The sequence below is a fragment of the Drosophila subpulchrella genome, chromosome 2R (assembly GCF_014743375.2).
Source record: "Drosophila subpulchrella strain 33 F10 #4 breed RU33 chromosome 2R, RU_Dsub_v1.1 Primary Assembly, whole genome shotgun sequence".
Classification (NCBI taxonomy): Eukaryota; Metazoa; Arthropoda; class Insecta; order Diptera; family Drosophilidae; genus Drosophila; species Drosophila subpulchrella.
In genome coordinates, this window is record NC_050611.1 from 627,868 (window position 1) to 644,093 (window position 16,226).

The following is a 16,226-nucleotide window of genomic DNA, read 5'->3' on the forward strand; positions in this document are numbered from 1 at the left end:
TATTTTTGACTAGTTGATATACAGCCATACGAAAAGAAGTCAACAAACAAATTATTTTTGTTTTAAAAGTTTAAATGCTTTGAATTAAGCATGATTTGCCGTTTGTGCCTCAACAGCGTCAACGATTCGGATACAATACGGATTTTCGAGGACGTTGGCCTTTCCCTTAATGTGGCTAATGTGCTGGCCAAATACTTTTGGTTTGAGGTACTTCCCTCTTATGTTTTTATTTTTGGAAACTATTGACCATTGTTATTTTGCAGCCAAAAAGCGATGATCCCATATCCACGGTTATTTGTTTGGCCTGCTGGAATCAGGTGAACGATTTCCACCAGTTCTATGGAGCGGTTGAAAGTGCACATCGATTGCTCACGGAAAGGTTTTCGCTGAAATCTGGCCAGGAGCAGGGGAAAGCAGAGCAAGATGAGGACTTGGAGCTTCAGCAGGAGGGACAGAATGAAGTTCAGGAGGAAGGCTTACCCGCCAGCGATTGCGACAGCGCTTCCTTTACAAATGAACAGTTCCTCAGCGATGTCATAGCCCAGCAGGAGGAGCGAGGTGAATCTAAGGCACTGGAAGAGGAGTTCATCAAAGAAGCATCCGAACTCGAAACTGGCACAAAGGGTCTCCCAGATCCCGAACCCTTACCAACCTTACCCACGGAGGAACGTAGAGAAACGAGATCCACCACCAAAAGTAAATCCCACCAGGCACTCGAACCTACTCTCCCGCCTCCTCAAGAGAAGCCCAAGCCTGCAGTGACCAAGTCCAGAGCCAAGAGAAATAACTGCAAAGCAGAAGAAGCCCCTCAAAAAACAAAACGTTATGCGGACTATAAGCAGTGCATGCTGGAGATCGATGCCAAGATCGCCGCCCACATGCGACTCACCTGCGACGTTTGCCACGAGGGCCAGGAGACCTTTCTGCTCCTCTGCAAGCACATGCTGCAGGAGCACCGCCGGAAGGGGTATGCCATCTGCTGCAACAAAAAGTTCTACAAACGCTCCTTTCTCACCGATCACATCGATCGTCATGCTGATCCCGAGAAGTTTAAGTGAGTGGTAAAGTGGAGGACGCCAATATAATATAAATATAATAAGAAAGGAGCTCTTAATCAATGAGACTTTTTATTGCAGGTGCACGCAGTGCGATAAGCGGTTTGCGGACAAACAGTGCCTGAGGAACCATGAGCTGCTGAAGCATCATCCAGAGGAGGAGAAGACCTTTATCTGCGAGCAGTGTCCCAAAAGATATACCAAACAGTATCTGTTGGATCAGCATCGTGTTATCCACAAAGAGCGTAATGTTGTGTGCGATCTCTGTGAGAGGAGGTTGGTTATATTTTACCAATCCCTAAGAAGTTTTAAAGATATATTTGTTTTGGACAGATTCCCCAACCAATCCCTTCTCTGCACCCACGTCAAGATGGCGCATGGCAACTATGGAACTATGTGCGACATATGCGCCCAGGTCATACGCGGTAGAGCCGCTTTCCAGCGCCATCAGCTGGAGCACGCTGGTGTTACCGAACCCAAGGTTCAGTGCGACATCTGTGGATCCTGGCACAAGAACAAGCATAGCCTCAAGAAGCATGTACGACGTCATAATGGCACTGCTGCTACTTGCGACCTTTGCGGAAAGGTTTCGCCCAACCGCAGCGCCATGTTGAGTCACCAACGATATGTGCATCTCACGGACAGGAAGCACGAGTGTGGCGTGTGTGGAAAGGCCTTTAAGAAGGCCATAACGTTGAAGGAACACATGACCATGCACACGGGCGAGGTGCTGTACAAATGTCTTCACTGTCCGAAGACGTTCAACTCGAATGCAAACCTGCACACTCATCGCAAGAAGTGTCATCCAAAGGAGTTCGAGGAGGCGCGGAAGGCACGGTCCGAGAAGCGAAAGGCAATCGATGAGGAGGCGCCCAGTGTCCTGGCCATCTCAACAGGCGAAGATGGCGAGACCCACAGCATTTTGCTGGCGAACAGCGACGAGGATCTAAAGGCCGACACTATCGAGTTCACCCTGTGTCTTAGTCCTGATACCACAGATTGAACATAATTTCTGTTAAAATTAGTTACTTGGCAGCTGTTACAAATTGGCGACATGGGAGTTGATAGATGACGTTTAGAAAAATAAACTTCACTCATCTACCCATTCGCCAAAATCATTCAAATTGTATATTAGAAACAGACGTTTATTATAAGATCCTTAGGCTAGCAGCGTTTAACAAAATAGACGGATATTTTAAGAGGAATGTTGCTTTAGTTTTGGAACCAATACTAACCCCGTTCACAAATAATTTCCACAGCGTTGGGCTCCATTAGGACAGATTCCAAGCATCGTTGGACGGCTGAGCCTAGGATCTCGTCCAGCAGGAAGTTGACCAGACTGAAAAACAATTGTTTCGATTACCCTAATATTCTTATTGTACCATTCAACTCACTTTTCGTCGCTAACAAACCGCCAGAGATTCATTTGCAGGTAGTGGGCATCTACCTGAATCTGCTGCAGTCCGTATTTACTGAAAGTTCTTAGCCGTACGCATTCCAGCAGGGTCTACAAAGGGAATATTAATAGTCATCATGCCACTTTTTATGTAATCACATACTTTGAGACCAATTTTAATTATGCCCATCACAATCGAGGCCTTAGTGAACTCCACCGAAGTAAAGATCTCAACTCGCTCCGAAAACAAGCGGTGTATGTTGGACACATAGCTGGATTCCAGCTGGGAAGGTGTGTAATTTGACCAGTTGGATCGATATTGTGGCTTGGATGTGGAAGCGAAGTTACTGAAGTACGTTTTGCGGCTGGAATCACTGCTGGCGGTGGTGCGGAATCCTGAAGCTGTATTCGTGGCTGCCTCATAAAGACTTGCCACCACAGTTTCGATGCTGCCAAGCTCCTCCACCACGCGCTTCATCACTGCCCGCACGGAGCGAGGTTCCAGACAGTTTAGCCAATCTCTTGTCTCGACGCTCTTGCGCAGCATTTGCGAGATATTGGTGCCCTGCAGCCGTACATAGGAATCAAGGAGTGCCTGTGCCGTCTCCCGCATTTCCGCACATATTTCAGTTTCGTGGGTAAGTGTAGCACTGTTCTCCGAGTCGATTTCGTATAGGTCATCCACAAGGGCAATCTGAGGAATTGGAATGTTAGAAAATTACACATATAAGTTGTGCAAAGCTTGCCAGTATGTGGACGCCCTGCTGCTCGAGTTCAAGACACGTTTTGGACAGCACTAGCAACAGATTCGGTGGACTGGAGCTGGAAGCATCGCCGAAACCGCACATCACTTTTGCAATGTGCCGCAGAAAGCCGATTAGTAAGTTCTCCCGAATGCCCTCTACGCACAGGGTTCCTTTGTGCTCCGCCTTGATGTTAAACGACCAGTCTGTACGCAGAAATATGAGCAAATCCTGCAGCACGCCTTTGATCTTCTCCACCATGGCCACATACAGGTTACTGATCAGGTCACTGAGATTTAGACCAGCAGCTGCATCGCTCTTGGCGGAAACCAGGGACAACCGAACCGCGCTCAGGCTATCGGCAAAGTGATCCTTCAGGTTTTTCGCGTGGGCATCGCAGAGTTGGTGGGCAGCCGATATAATAATGGAGACGGTGTTGCGTTGAACCTCCAAGCCGCGGCAGATATTACGCATGGCTTGAAGGCGTCTGTGAAGTCGATCCAGAGCGCGCAGCATCACCTGTGTGTCCCCGTAGCCAATGTCGGATTCAACGCGATCCTGGACAAGAGTCAGATACTTGTCGATGCTCTGGTTGAGGAAGACATTTAGTTCCTGTAGTGCGTTTTCCTGGAAGTCGTCGCTGAAAAAGTATGTGATGAGTAAAACAATTGCAGGCTTAGCAAAGATATTTTAGATGTACCGTTCTTTTTCGTAATGCTTGGCCACGAACATGTCAAAGTAGGAGGTCACTACCAGCGCCAGGTCGTTGAGGAAACCATCGATGCCCATGTCCACGAACTCCAGCATATCCCGCTCCGTCTGATCCTGCAGCATGACGATCTGCTCGTGCAGTCGCTTGCCCGCACAGGTCAGCATCTCGCTGGCCAGATCGGAGGTCTTCTCGTCCAGCTGCAGGAGCAGCTCCCCGATTTCCGTCAGCGACTGGGCCGTATTCCCCGCTCTTTGAAAGTCCTTCCTCAATTGTTCCTTCAGATCCGCCATGATTGCGTCGCAATCCCGCTGTATTCCGTCGAAAGACGGCTGCCGTCCGTACTGGGCAAACACCTTTTGGGCATGCAGGTAATCCTGAACAGCCTGGGCGTAGTTTTGCTCCTCGATCAGGGATTTCAATTTGGCTGGCAGTGTGGAGAGGAACTGCAGCCGCTTGAGCAGCGAATGTTTCTCGGAAAGGCGGCACAGCTGCGACCTGGTTCCCTGCAGGGTTCCGGTAATCTGCTCGCTGAAAGTGGTGATGGATTGCATCTTGGTCATTAGCAGATTCACATCCGTTTCCATCAGCTTGAAATCGTCCTTCATCCGGCGAATCGTGTCCGTGGCCGAGATGAATTTGTTGTAGTTCTCGTAGACCAAAGTCTGCATATCCGAATGCAATGTCTGGGTGTCCTTCACCACTGCCGCCTCCGTATCCATAATTTGCCTTAGGGAACAATCCTAAATTGATGATTAATATGCAAAACATAAGGCAAATTATTGCATCTTAGTCTAGCATATCCAATTCCCCACCTTCAGCAGCCTTTCCAGATACTTTTCCGCATCGAAACTGGAGCTATCCATGTCGAAGGGATTGGCCTTAGTTTCAGTCATCTCGCAGCTCTTATTTTCTTAGCCTAAATAAATAAATAAAGATAATTTTCCTATTTTGTTGTCGTCAGTGTGACCACGGAATTATATATCAATTATACTGTCGCGTAGAGCTGAAAAACCATCGACGATAGTACCGATGCGTTAGGCGGTTCACCTCGATTGTTTTTTTTCCACCATCGATTATCACATCGGAGTGCAATTAGTCGAAATAACGATAGCAATAGCAATATGAAATTTCGATAGCAATAACACAATTTGCTCACCTCTAAAAATACAAATGGTAATGTTAAGTATCCCTGTAATCCTGACCCTCTGTCTTATTTTCTCTTTAAAAAAAAAACCATTTAAGTTTGACAACAAGTCTTCTGTTCAATATAATATGACCATGACAGACTATGATAGTCATTCTATTTATTTATTTATTCTCAGGTTAAAAGGCAATTACAAACTACCTGTAACCTATGTTTCCCTTTTGCAGCTATAGCTACTGTGGCCTTAATCATATTTTTATTGAAAAAAGGCGACAACTATGGTTTTTAATAATGGAGCAGTTGATAAACAGCCGACAAAAATTCAACGATTCAACAGTTTAGGAAATACCCTAGTTGTTTAAATATTTTGATTTGATTTAAACAAAGTTTTTTTTTTCAAATCAAATCCGCTAAAAATATTCGCTTCATTCGAACCCTTCATAGAACAAAATCCCCCACCAATTTCGATTGTCACACATCTGCGTTTCGATAACCGTCAGCAAGCGCATCTCTGACAATTTTCAGAAAAAACAATTATCCAGGAAAACAACGCTCATTTGTTTGTTTAGATCGGATTACATCGGAATCCAGAGGTAAATAGTCATTCGAAGACCAAAATGGAGTAGCTGATAAACAGCTGACAAAAATTTATCGATTCAACAGTTTAGGAAATACCCTAGTTGATTAAATATTTTGATTTGATTTAAGCAAAGTTTTTTTTTCAAATCAAATCCGTTAAAAATATTCGCTTCATTCGAACCTTTCATAGAACAAAATCCCCCACCAATTTCGATTGTCACACATCTGCGTTTCGATAACCGTCAGCAAGCGCATCTCTGATAATTTTCAGAAAAAACAATTATCCAGGAAAACAACTCTCATTTGTTTGTTTAGATCGGATTACAGCGGAATCCAGAGGTAATTATTCATTAGAAGACCAAAATTTCGGTAGTGGGAAGTTCGAAAACGCCGCATCGCATTTCGAAACGTGTGCTTCCCGGTAATTTCGAGAAGCTGGTAAATGAGTGAGTCACCATTTTTACCACAGCGAACTGTGTGTATGTATTATTTGCGAGAGGGTGCTCCAGCTGAACCAATTTAATAGCTGCGACTAGATTAAAGCGTATAAGCTCGCGGGTCAACGTGTAGGGGAAGTTGATAAACGGCCCAGCCATTTTAGGAGTACGCACAGCCAAAAGCTTGAAAGGTACACGTCATACGGCCACAACAAACAACACTTGGCAAAAGTTTTCCAGCCCAGTACGCAAGTGCCAAATTGATTGATAATTAAAGTTGCATGCCACAGAAAAGTAAAACCAGAAACTTTACATTTCTTGGTCGCTAATTGAATTAGCTAATGGTTGGTTATCATCTCTCTTTGCAGGTACAAAGCCATCGAAACAATGCAAGGTGAGTGCAAAGGGAACAAGCCGTTCTAACCAAATGTTTTTGGATCTACTCCACAGCAGTTTTGGAATTAGAAATCCCTTGAGCGAAGTCCGTCGAGAATGTCCTGGCAAAGTGTTCCCCAGTACCCCCAATACCAAGGTTCAATCTTTTGACTTTTAAGCGAGTGTTCCTGCTTATCCGGTTTATGATCGCATGCTTTTGTTTGTCCCCGAGGCTTGTCGACTCGTCGAGTGCCTTCAATTGCCCAGAGCCTCCCTAAGTTCTGATTCATTTCCATTACTTCTCTCCTTACATATAGTATCTGTCCCGTCTTATCATGGTTGTATGTACATAATTGCTCGAGATTGTTTCTTGGTTTTACGCATCTCTTCGTCACAGCGAAGCGTTTCATTTAGATTTTACAGTTCTTGGTAGACAGAATACTGTAGCGGAAAGTCTTGAATCTTCTTGTTTTGAAAGCGAATTAAAAGGAGATGTCTTATTCCACAGATCCCAACCAACAGTACAACTATGGTGGAGGCTATCCGCCTCAGGGAGGATATGGCGGCGGTGGATATGCGCCCCAGGGAGGCTACCCACCCCAAGGCCCACCTCAGGGATATCCACCCTACGCCCAGGGAGGGGCCCAGCCCTATCCGCAGCCCTACGGTCAGGGTCCTCCACCTGGCGGTTATGCCCCCCAGCCGGGGTTCATCCAACCACCACCATCAGCCGGCGGCTATGGAGCCTACGATGATCCGGAGAGCCAACCCAAGAACTTTTCGTTCGACGACCAGAGCATCCGGCGCGGATTCATACGCAAGGTGTACCTGATTCTGATGGTGAGTGTTCATAATACAAGATAGACGGGGGCACACAGAAATCTCTTTGGACGGAATTCAGTCGGATCTTTTGATAACGTAGCCTCGCAAGAATGTGTATAGACACACTTTCAACCAAAGAGGGTGGGATTTTGTGTTGACATACGCTACACCTTACACCGAATTTGGTTGGAAGAGATTACCGTGTCACAGGATTATGAAAAAGTCGATACGATAAGATTTTCTTTTAATATCACGCCCGTATACTTGCATTTATGTGCGTTAGAATAAAAAAAATGTTAATATTTTAAATTATGAAGATTATATTATTTGTGCTTTTGTTACTGAACTTACTAAGCTGCTTTTTAATATTTGCAAAATGTATTTCCTAATGTATGCTTATTGGTTTTCTTTTTTTTAGGGTCAACTCCTCGTCACCTTTGGAGCTGTTGCGCTTTTTGTGTTTCACAAGGGCACCAAGAAATTCGCGAGCGATAACATGTGGCTCTTCTTTGTTGCCCTGGCCGTGATGTTAGTTACCATGATTTCCATGGCTTGCTGCGAAAGTGTTCGTCGCCAAACACCGACGAACTTTATTTTCCTTGGCTTATTCACCTTAGCTCAATCGTTCTTAATGGGCGTCTCGGCCACTAGATATGCGCCACAGGAGGTAAGCACCTGGGTTAATGTACCCATAAGACTTTTTATAATAATCAAAATATCCTTTTCCTCTCAGGTTCTCTTGGCGGTGGGCTTAACGGCTGCGGTTTGTCTGGCTCTAACACTCTTTGCTTGGCAAACCAAATACGACTTCACTATGATGGGCGGCATTCTGATCGCCTGCATGGTGGTGTTCCTGATCTTCGGCATTGTGGCCATGTTCATTAAGACCAAGATCATAACACTGGTGTATGCTTCGATTGGTGCGCTACTCTTCTCCGTTTACCTCATCTACGATACCCAGCTCATGATGGGTGGAGAGCACAAGTACTCTATCAGCCCTGAGGAGTATATCTTTGCGGCGCTGAACCTCTACTTGGACATCGTCAATATCTTCATGTACATTCTGACTATAATAGGCGCATCGCGCGACTAAGTTACGCTCTATTTCCAAATATTATGTACAGTTTAACCAGAATACGAATATTGTTCTCGCGTAATCTCATTGGTATTTACAGCCTCACCCAGTGGAGGAAATCTTCAACTAACGAATTACTCAATACTTACGATCTATCTACTTCGCATTGTGTTGCCAATTTCCGGTTTACTTCTAGTTCTAAATGTCAGTCAAATTAGCTAACTTGTTTTCGGGAGTATGTATTATGTATATTTATTTGTTGCCTAAGTTAAGGTCCCAAATAGGGCGATTATTTCAAAATTCCAAACAAATTATGATATATGTATACCAAATGATATGCCATTGAGATACACAAAACAACAATAAATAGTCACGTATAAAGCATATTTATTTGAAAATATATAAGCAACATGGTTGCAGTTGTTAGAACATAACATTAAACGGTGTGTAATAACCAAGGAATAACGATTTTTGCAACTATGAATCAAGTACCGAACATTGTAAACCGTGCAGCGACACTGAGTTTAAAGTCAACAATAAAGCGCATCTATTTATTAAAGCCGCCACAGACCCCAGCATTGTGGGGCTTCCGCGAGTGGTTCATCCAGTTCAACCAGCCAGCTACCACCAGATGCAGCTTTAGTGTGCAACGGGAGAGCATCGCCGGTGGTTGGATTTCTTCCATCGTCTAGACCTTTATCGTCTACCTTCTGCTTTATCATTGCTTAAGTTTACGTTGTTATCTGCACCACCACAACTAGAAGGCGGGGTGTTTTAATTTTCGGGTTGGCCCCATAGCATATTTTTGACCTGGCCACCTGTTCAGTAGTTCGTGTGAATTCCAGCAAGGCGTAGCCATAAAATGTATCACTACCAGCAAGGCAAGTACCACCCGGATTGGGCTAAACCGAACGAAATGGGCTGCGGAAAAGTGTTTTAGATTAGATAATCGACTTGGCTATAGTATATTACCAACCCCAACTGCACTGATTTCTCTCTGAAAAAGGCTAGCAAAATATCTCTCGAGGCACTTTCATCTGATAAGACAGCAAAAAAGGTTTATGTATATGGCTCAATACTGTGATTCACCTACTTAAAGGGAGAGTGCACAACCGTGTTTAAAATTGTGTGGTGGCAATATCAGTTACTCACCCACATCAGTGTTGAATCTTATCTGGAGTGTGAGTGTATGACTTTGATAAGAGTTAGGTACCGGCTAATCTTCAGTTGTCGGCCATATGGGGACACATAGAAGGGCGATTCGGTTTCAATAAGCTGAAATACTGGCACGTTGCCGGCAGTCGAGCAGAGAGAGTACCATTACTTTAGTCATAGCGATTTAGCCATGAGCAGCGACAACCACTTTCAGTACGGTTAGTCATCATATTAACTTTCCTTTTTCCTTGAATTGTCTTCCAACCCCGCAGGCGATGAAACTGGCACATATACAGATGCGGAGGCGGACAAGAGCTTCGCATTCGATGACCAGAGCATCCGGAAGGGCTTCATCCGGAAGGTCTACCTGATATTGATGGTAAGTGATAGGTTTCTATAAGGACATAGATAGTTGCCTGATATTACATTACTAAAAGCATGGATCGAAAATATTTTGGAATCATCTGAACGACTCTATAAGCATTTCTAAATCACCTTAAACTACAGGATCAGTACTTGCTTATCAGTTACACTCTTTGGCCAACCTATTATTAGAAATTTAGTTCTAAAATATGCCAAATAAGAGCTTTTAGAGAAACCACAAAAATAGAGAAGACTTGATATTGAGAACAATATTCTCTTATGTGTTATTGATATACAATTACTTTTGATCCATTGTTCTAAGAAAATTTTTTGATTTGTAGTGCCAATTGCTGATCACTTTCGGCTTTGTTAGTGTCTTCACCTTCTCGAAAGCCTCTCAGGAATGGGTTCAAAAAAATCCCGCCCTTTTTTGGATAGCACTTGTGAGTTCTTATAACTTATTACATAAAATATTCCATTTATATTAACAAACAAATCTAATTTGTGCAGGTTGTCCTTATCGTGACCATGATAGCCATGGCCTGTTGCGAAGGTGTTCGTCGTAAGACGCCTCTGAACTTCATTTTCCTCTTCCTGTTCACGGTCGCAGAGTCCTTCCTCCTGGGAATGGTCGCCGGACAGTACGAGGCCTATGAGGTCCTGATGGCAGTGGGAATTACGGCGGCGGTGGCCTTGGGCCTCACCCTATTTGCCCTGCAGACCAAGTATGACTTTACTATGTGCGGCGGAGTCTTGGTCGCCTGTCTGGTGGTCTTCATCGTTTTCGGAATCATTGCCATCTGCTTCCCTGGCAAGGTGATCGGACTGGTCTATGCCTCCCTCGGAGCGGTGCTCTTTTCCGTTTACCTGGTATACGATACCCAGTTGATGTTGGGTGGCAATCATAAGTACTCCATCAGTCCGGAGGAGTACATCTTTGCTGCCCTCAACCTCTACCTGGACATCATCAACATCTTCATGTACATACTGACCATCATCGGATTGTCTCGCAGTTAGACAAGTCATGATGATCCATAATTCCCATTTCAGTTTTAGAGATATTTAACTTAATTTTATATGTCCAGTGCCACCTGAGCCACCAAGAAATACAGACCGACTAACTATAGATAACCCTACGTAGTAGTGAGCTCGCTTGGTTTTGGGATTTTGGTTGGAATCGGGGCGCTCAACTAGTTCGAACCTTGTCCACGCCGCGGTGTCCAATTAATTAATGCGCACGAGTGGCCGTAATGTAATTATGTCCAATCAGCCCCTGCAGCGCCGCCAGTTCCTGGACTGGATTGGATGTGGACAAGGTGATCGGCGCGATCGTCAGTTGTGCGAGCGTCTGGCTAACGGGCGGACATGGATTTCGACGAGGTGCTGCGGGAGGTGGGCTCCTTTGGGCTCTACCAGAAGGTCATCATCTGCTCGGTGCTATTGCCCGCCGCGCTGCCCTGCGCCTTCCACGCCTATAGGTTGGTCATCCGGTTGAGTTTCTAAGAGTTTTAACCGATCCCATAAGACCAAAGTTAAAAGCTCCTAAGGCGGTTTATAAATAGTTTTTAAATACCTACATTCTATTAATATATCCAACCTTCATAATCAGAATAATAGCTTAGTTCTTATAAACACATAAGACTACCTTTTTGCCGTAAATAGTAAATAGTTATCAGTAAATCTGAATGATATAATACTTTCGTAGCCAGTTGTTCATAGCGGCTACTCCGCAGCACTTTTGTCGAGTTCCGGAGTTGGAGCCGTGGACGCAGGACTACGTGCAGCTGGTAAAGAACCTGAGCATTCCGCGTAATCGCAATGGGGCCTTTGCCGAGTGCTCCATGTTCGCCAGGAATTACAGTGATATAGTGCGCTATCTGGAGTACCGACCGCCTCCGGACTTGGTTCGTCAACAAGCCGAGGATTTGCTTAAGTTGCAGCCGGAAACAGCGCAAGTGGTGCCGTGTCAGCATGGCTGGCACTACGACAAATCCATTTACTCCAGCACAGTGGTTCAAGAGGTGGGTTTCCCTAGTAAAGAATCATTTTGTGTAACCTATAGGATAACCTTGAGTTCTCACGATTAAATGCAATAATATACATATCTTAAGAGCAATCTTCTATCTTCCCCTTGCAGTGGAACCTGGTTTGCGACCGTAGCTTCCTGGTTACCCTGGCGCTCGTGGTCTTCGGTGTTGGCGGACTCCTGGGAAACTATGTGTTTGGATACCTAGTGGATCTGTGGGGCAGGCGACCCTCCTTTTACGCCTATCTGATGCTTGAGATCACCGCCTGTGCGGCTAGTGCCTTTGCCTGGAACTATTACACCTGGTTGGGACTGCGCTTCGTGGTGGGTCTGACGGTGCCAGCGATCCTGGCCAGTCCCTATGTCCTGGCCATCGAGCTGGTGGGTCCGGAGAGGCGAGTTTTCTGCACCATCGTCTCAAATATCGCCTACTCCTTGGGCTTGGTGGTGCTGGCCGGAGTTATCTATGTGGTCCGCGATTGGCGGGAACTCAGTTTGGCAGTGTCTATGCCGTTGCTCATGCTCTTCTCCTGTTTTTTCGTGCTGCCGGAATCACCGAGATGGCTGATGGCCGTGGGAAAGACCAGGAGGGCCATGAAAATCCTCAAAGTGATGGCCAGAGTGAATGGTGTGCGTGTGAACCGGGATTTTGTGGAGCGACTGCAGCGGAAATTGGCCAGCACAAGAGCTTCGGAAGCGGAATCATCTTCGAGTACCCACTTCGGCATTCTGGACTTGTTCCGGGGCCCCAATATGCGTCGGAAGACCCTGATCATCACCCTCATTTGGTTTGCCAACACGAGTGTCTACGTGGGATTGAGTTACTATGCTCCTGCGCTCGGAGGCGATGAGATCTGGAACTTCTTCTTGGCGGGGGCTGTGGAACTGCCCACATACTTGCTGCTCTGGCCGGGATTGAGTTACTTCGGAAGGCGTTGGATCCTGTTCATCTCGATGCTGGTGGGCGGAGTGGCCTGCGTGGCCACGTTCCTCTTTCCGAACATCACGCTGCTGCTCTACTGCGTTGGCAAGATGGGCATTAGTTCGTCCTTTGTGGTCCTGCCGCTCCTGGCATCGGAACTATATCCGACGGTGGTGCGGGGATTGGGCATGAGCTTCAGCTCGGTGGTGGCTATGGTGGGACCAATAGTTATTCCAATGATTAACCATATGGTGAGTGAAGATTCGGGGATTTTCTTACCATCCCAAAAATATCATCCTTTCTTCATTGCAGGGCCAGCAAATGCTAGTCCTGCCTTTAATTGTGATGGGAGCTCTGCTGATCCTGGGAGGATTCGCCAGTCTTCTGCTGCCGGAGACCCGGAACCGCAATCTTCCCCAGACCTTGGATGAAGGCGAGGCAGTGCCCCTCAGTTTCCTCCTCTGCTGCTGCGTGGAGAGCGAGCGGAAACCCAGCAATATCCGGGTGAATCCGCAGAAGAGGATTCTTCCTGAGCCCGGAACACCAGCTTTCCACCGCGTGGACACTCCTGTTTCCGGTAGAATTGCCTGCAAGGTTGTATGTAGCATTTGTAAAAAGGAAATGCGTACTCTTTAGTCAAAAGTTTTTTAAATAGTAAATCCAATTAAAGATTGCATATATTAATTTGATTTTATTTTGTGGCGGCTCTAGAATATCTCCCATCTGGCAACGCTGGCTTTTTGTATGTTTGTATAGGGCCTACAGTGGTTGTGGATTTTAGAAGTCTTGTGGATTTATATAAATTCCTAAGATACATTCTTAAAATTTTGTGTGAGTAAAGGGTTCCAAGTATCTATTATGTAATGTAATAAATTGCATGAAAAATAATAGCATAAACTAGGAGATTTTATTACTTTTTTCCAAGTGTATTTATAATAATTTCCAATTAGTAGTCTAGAAACTGTAGATTTTCGTATTTTATTATCACACCTAAAACATTTAAAAGGTTATTTTACAAGTTTATTTAACATTAACGATGTATATTATTTTTAACCATGTATTGTGAAACAGTTTAAATCGAGTTGGCAGGCCAACCCGCAAATTTAAATTGGTTAAAATCAAAGCAAATATCAACCGATGTGACACCTAATAAACATTAATTAAAGTAGTCCATTTTTTTAGATCCAATAATTTGTGTATTCCACATGACCTCGTTACTGATAGAAACGCCAGCTTTTGAATTAACCTTAATATGTTATTATGGGTCGTTGAAAAGTGATAAGAAACCGCAATCGCTTGTTTATGCACATATATGAAGAAACTTCAAGAAACATTCCCGTTGAACTGGTCTAATCGCAATTTTAAGCCAATTTAAACGTGACTCATTGGAAGATTTTCGAACCAAAACACACGAATACAAGCATAAAGATATGTACACCGTATTTTCTGACTTTTCACCTTTGGATTTGGCCAGATAATTATGATGTTTTGAACGGGTTAAAGTTCCTTTTGAAGGAGGGCTGTCTAACATCTGGGTTTTTAAGCTATTATTCCCAATGTCAACAAGTTTTGACTGCCGCGTGCTTTTTTCACCGCCCCTCCCACCCTTTAAGACCTCACACAAACGCGTTGCCATGCATACACACACAGGCTCACTCACACACATGCCGATTATGCAAGCAAAAAATAATACATGGAAAGGAAATGCGAGAAATATGGATATTTCGTATGTTTTTTTTACAGTTCTTTTAATGTAATGCATGTATGATGGTCTAAAACAATAGTTTACAAATTATAAAAACGTTTTCAACAATTTTGGTACATCATTCTCGAATCGAAATCAAATAGTTGTGGTTTCATCTTGTTTACGTTTTGAATTGAGGATGGTTTGAGGTCGGGGTTACATCGAAAAGTCGGAAGTTCGGGAAAATCGGTAAGAGCTAGTGCTAAAAATATATTCCTCTGTCTCACGACCTGGCAATGACTTCTTCTGGAGTGTCTGCGTTTTCCCCTAATCACCTCGCTTCAAATTCTTCCGAAAACCGTATATATATAGTATATAGTGTGTATTACGAGCGCATATTTCTATAGATACATCTTCTGTGTATGTTCTTGGGAGGGCGGCAAAAATTAGAATGTGTGTGTTGTTTGGACTGTGGTTTTTTTTGGTTAAGGAAACGTGCTTTAATCGCATTGGAAAATACATTTGACGGTTCCAAACTATTACTATTAGATTAAGATTGAAGGGTTCCCTTAGTATGTTAAGTATAGTTATTATGCTTATGTGTTCTGTTCAGCGCTCACTCGGATGCCTTTATTTTTTGTATTTTAGTATAGTGTGTAGCATGACCCCCAAAAAGTGGCTGAAGGGAGCACGAAGGATGGCCCATCCAGGGCAGAAGGCCAGAGTCCGGAGTGGTTCCGTTCCCTATTGGGATACGAAATTGGGGAGTGGTAGGTGTACTACGGTTGGTGTGATTCCGGCTTCTGGGGCGTGTGTCCTGTATGCCTGCCCCTTCGTTTTGCTCCCTGGCCGTATGTTTTGTATGTGTTTTTGTGTTCGGTGTGGTGTGTGATTTGTCCAAGTGGATGGGGTTGGACCTGCCTAAGCGGAGGCAGCAACCTCACCGGACTTCTCCTCCTTCGTGCCGGCGATGGCCACCTCCTCGAAGTTCTCGACCAGATCGGGCACATCGTCGTCACCGGCATCGGCGGCCGAAGAACCGGCTGCGCCGCCGGCGCCGTTCTTGTTGGCAATCTCCGTGGCCAGCTTCTTCAGCTGGTTGATGTCCTGGGGGCCCAGTTGCGTCAGGATTCCGGGGACCATCTCGGTGATCGTCTTGTTCTCGCCATGACCCGTGATGGCGAACGTGTTCGTCGGAAGCGAGGCCTGGGCCTTCGGGTTGTTGAAGTGGATGACGGTGCCATCGTTCTTGATGATGTTCACCTCCTCGATGCCGGGGATCGTGTTCACCGACAGCTTCTTCAGGGACGACTGCAGCTTCTTGTCGTCGGTGGCGGGCGTGGAGTGGACAATCTTCTTCTTGCGGCGGGGGGTTCCCTTGCCGCCAATGCGCACCTGCGCCTGCAACTTCTTCAGCTTCTCCGGATTCATCTGGCAAACGGAATACACACAAAATTTGGATTAGTAACACCCCAGTCAAGCGCCGCACAATTTGATATTTACTTTGATTTTACTATAATTTAGCACAGAGCCTTGCCCGAAAACACGTGCGCCCAGTTGTAGTCAAATGTCAAAAAGAAATCGCCATGATAAAAATGGCAAAAGCAGTATGTATATGTGAGTAGTACTGGTAGGAAGTACTAAACGTGAGTGTTGACTATCGATAGCTCGTGAGGTGGCAACAATGGCGCGCTAACGAGTTTTAATTAAGTTTTTAAGAAACGTTGCTTGTTTTTAC

At 45.1% G+C, this 16,226-nt stretch overlaps 6 protein-coding genes and 1 long non-coding RNA gene across 14 annotated transcripts; 4 read left to right on the plus strand and 3 right to left on the minus strand.

Moving 5' to 3' along the window:
- Window positions 1–28: 28 nt before the first annotated feature.
- LOC119550924 (transcription factor grauzone) lies at window positions 29–2,252 on the plus strand. The gene is made up of 4 exons (XM_037859941.1): window positions 29–207; window positions 264–1,054; window positions 1,137–1,331; window positions 1,389–2,252. The coding sequence occupies exons 1-4, from the start codon at window positions 91–93 to the stop codon at window positions 2,056–2,058; spliced, it is 1,773 nt and encodes a 590-aa protein (XP_037715869.1). The 5' UTR covers window positions 29–90; the 3' UTR covers window positions 2,059–2,252.
- On the minus strand, window positions 2,200–4,893 carry LOC119550923 (vacuolar protein sorting-associated protein 51 homolog). Of its 2 annotated transcripts, XM_037859940.1 has the most exons (7): window positions 4,719–4,893; window positions 3,895–4,646; window positions 3,198–3,834; window positions 2,615–3,145; window positions 2,450–2,562; window positions 2,291–2,394; window positions 2,200–2,219 (listed from the first exon to the last, which is right to left on the minus strand). In XM_037859940.1, exons 1-7 carry the CDS (start codon window positions 4,797–4,799, stop codon window positions 2,215–2,217), a joined length of 2,223 nt encoding a protein of 740 aa, XP_037715868.1. In that variant the 5' UTR covers window positions 4,800–4,893; the 3' UTR covers window positions 2,200–2,214. The 2 variants fall into 2 exon arrangements, with proteins under 2 accessions (XP_037715868.1, XP_037715867.1); XM_037859939.1 differs by lacking the exon at window positions 2,200–2,219 and having other exon boundaries at window positions 2,254–2,394.
- A 647-nt stretch (window positions 4,894–5,540) lies between these two features.
- Window positions 5,541–8,356, plus strand: LOC119552072 (protein lifeguard 1). 4 transcript variants are annotated; one of them, XM_037861846.1, is made up of 5 exons: window positions 5,541–5,643; window positions 6,435–6,460; window positions 6,950–7,281; window positions 7,682–7,930; window positions 7,997–8,356. In XM_037861846.1, the coding sequence occupies exons 2-5, from the start codon at window positions 6,454–6,456 to the stop codon at window positions 8,354–8,356; spliced, it is 948 nt and encodes a 315-aa protein (XP_037717774.1). In that variant the 5' UTR covers window positions 5,541–5,643; window positions 6,435–6,453. The 4 variants fall into 4 exon arrangements, with proteins under 4 accessions (XP_037717774.1, XP_037717775.1, XP_037717773.1 ...); XM_037861847.1 differs by lacking the exon at window positions 5,541–5,643 and adding an exon at window positions 5,825–5,968; XM_037861845.1 differs by lacking the exons at window positions 5,541–5,643; window positions 6,435–6,460 and adding exons at window positions 5,846–5,968; window positions 6,520–6,598.
- Window positions 8,357–8,708: 352 nt separating this feature from the next.
- Window positions 8,709–11,192, minus strand: LOC119552076. 3 transcript variants are annotated; one of them, XR_005219572.1, is made up of 4 exons: window positions 11,058–11,192; window positions 9,491–9,860; window positions 9,315–9,427; window positions 8,709–9,259 (listed from the first exon to the last, which is right to left on the minus strand). It is a non-coding gene; the product is annotated as an uncharacterized LOC119552076 (long non-coding RNA). The 3 variants fall into 3 exon arrangements; XR_005219570.1 differs by lacking the exon at window positions 11,058–11,192 and adding an exon at window positions 10,849–10,984 and having other exon boundaries at window positions 9,491–9,887; XR_005219571.1 differs by lacking the exon at window positions 11,058–11,192 and adding an exon at window positions 10,849–10,964.
- LOC119552074 (protein lifeguard 1) lies at window positions 9,086–10,992 on the plus strand. 2 transcript variants are annotated; one of them, XM_037861848.1, is made up of 4 exons: window positions 9,086–9,219; window positions 9,766–9,872; window positions 10,198–10,299; window positions 10,367–10,992. In XM_037861848.1, the coding sequence occupies exons 1-4, from the start codon at window positions 9,201–9,203 to the stop codon at window positions 10,871–10,873; spliced, it is 735 nt and encodes a 244-aa protein (XP_037717776.1). In that variant the 5' UTR covers window positions 9,086–9,200; the 3' UTR covers window positions 10,874–10,992. The 2 variants fall into 2 exon arrangements, with proteins under 2 accessions (XP_037717776.1, XP_037717777.1); XM_037861849.1 differs by lacking the exon at window positions 9,086–9,219 and adding an exon at window positions 9,570–9,711 and having other exon boundaries at window positions 9,790–9,872.
- Window positions 11,177–13,488, plus strand: LOC119552071 (beta-alanine transporter). The gene is made up of 4 exons (XM_037861843.1): window positions 11,177–11,334; window positions 11,562–11,877; window positions 11,994–13,055; window positions 13,117–13,488. Exons 1-4 carry the CDS (start codon window positions 11,222–11,224, stop codon window positions 13,438–13,440), a joined length of 1,815 nt encoding a protein of 604 aa, XP_037717771.1. The 5' UTR covers window positions 11,177–11,221; the 3' UTR covers window positions 13,441–13,488.
- A 1,030-nt stretch (window positions 13,489–14,518) lies between these two features.
- Window positions 14,519–16,126, minus strand: LOC119552075 (transcription factor BTF3 homolog 4). The gene is made up of 2 exons (XM_037861850.1): window positions 15,992–16,126; window positions 14,519–15,919 (listed from the first exon to the last, which is right to left on the minus strand). The coding sequence occupies exon 2, from the start codon at window positions 15,917–15,919 to the stop codon at window positions 15,410–15,412; it is 510 nt and encodes a 169-aa protein (XP_037717778.1). The 5' UTR covers window positions 15,992–16,126; the 3' UTR covers window positions 14,519–15,409.
- Window positions 16,127–16,226: the final 100 nt, after the last annotated feature.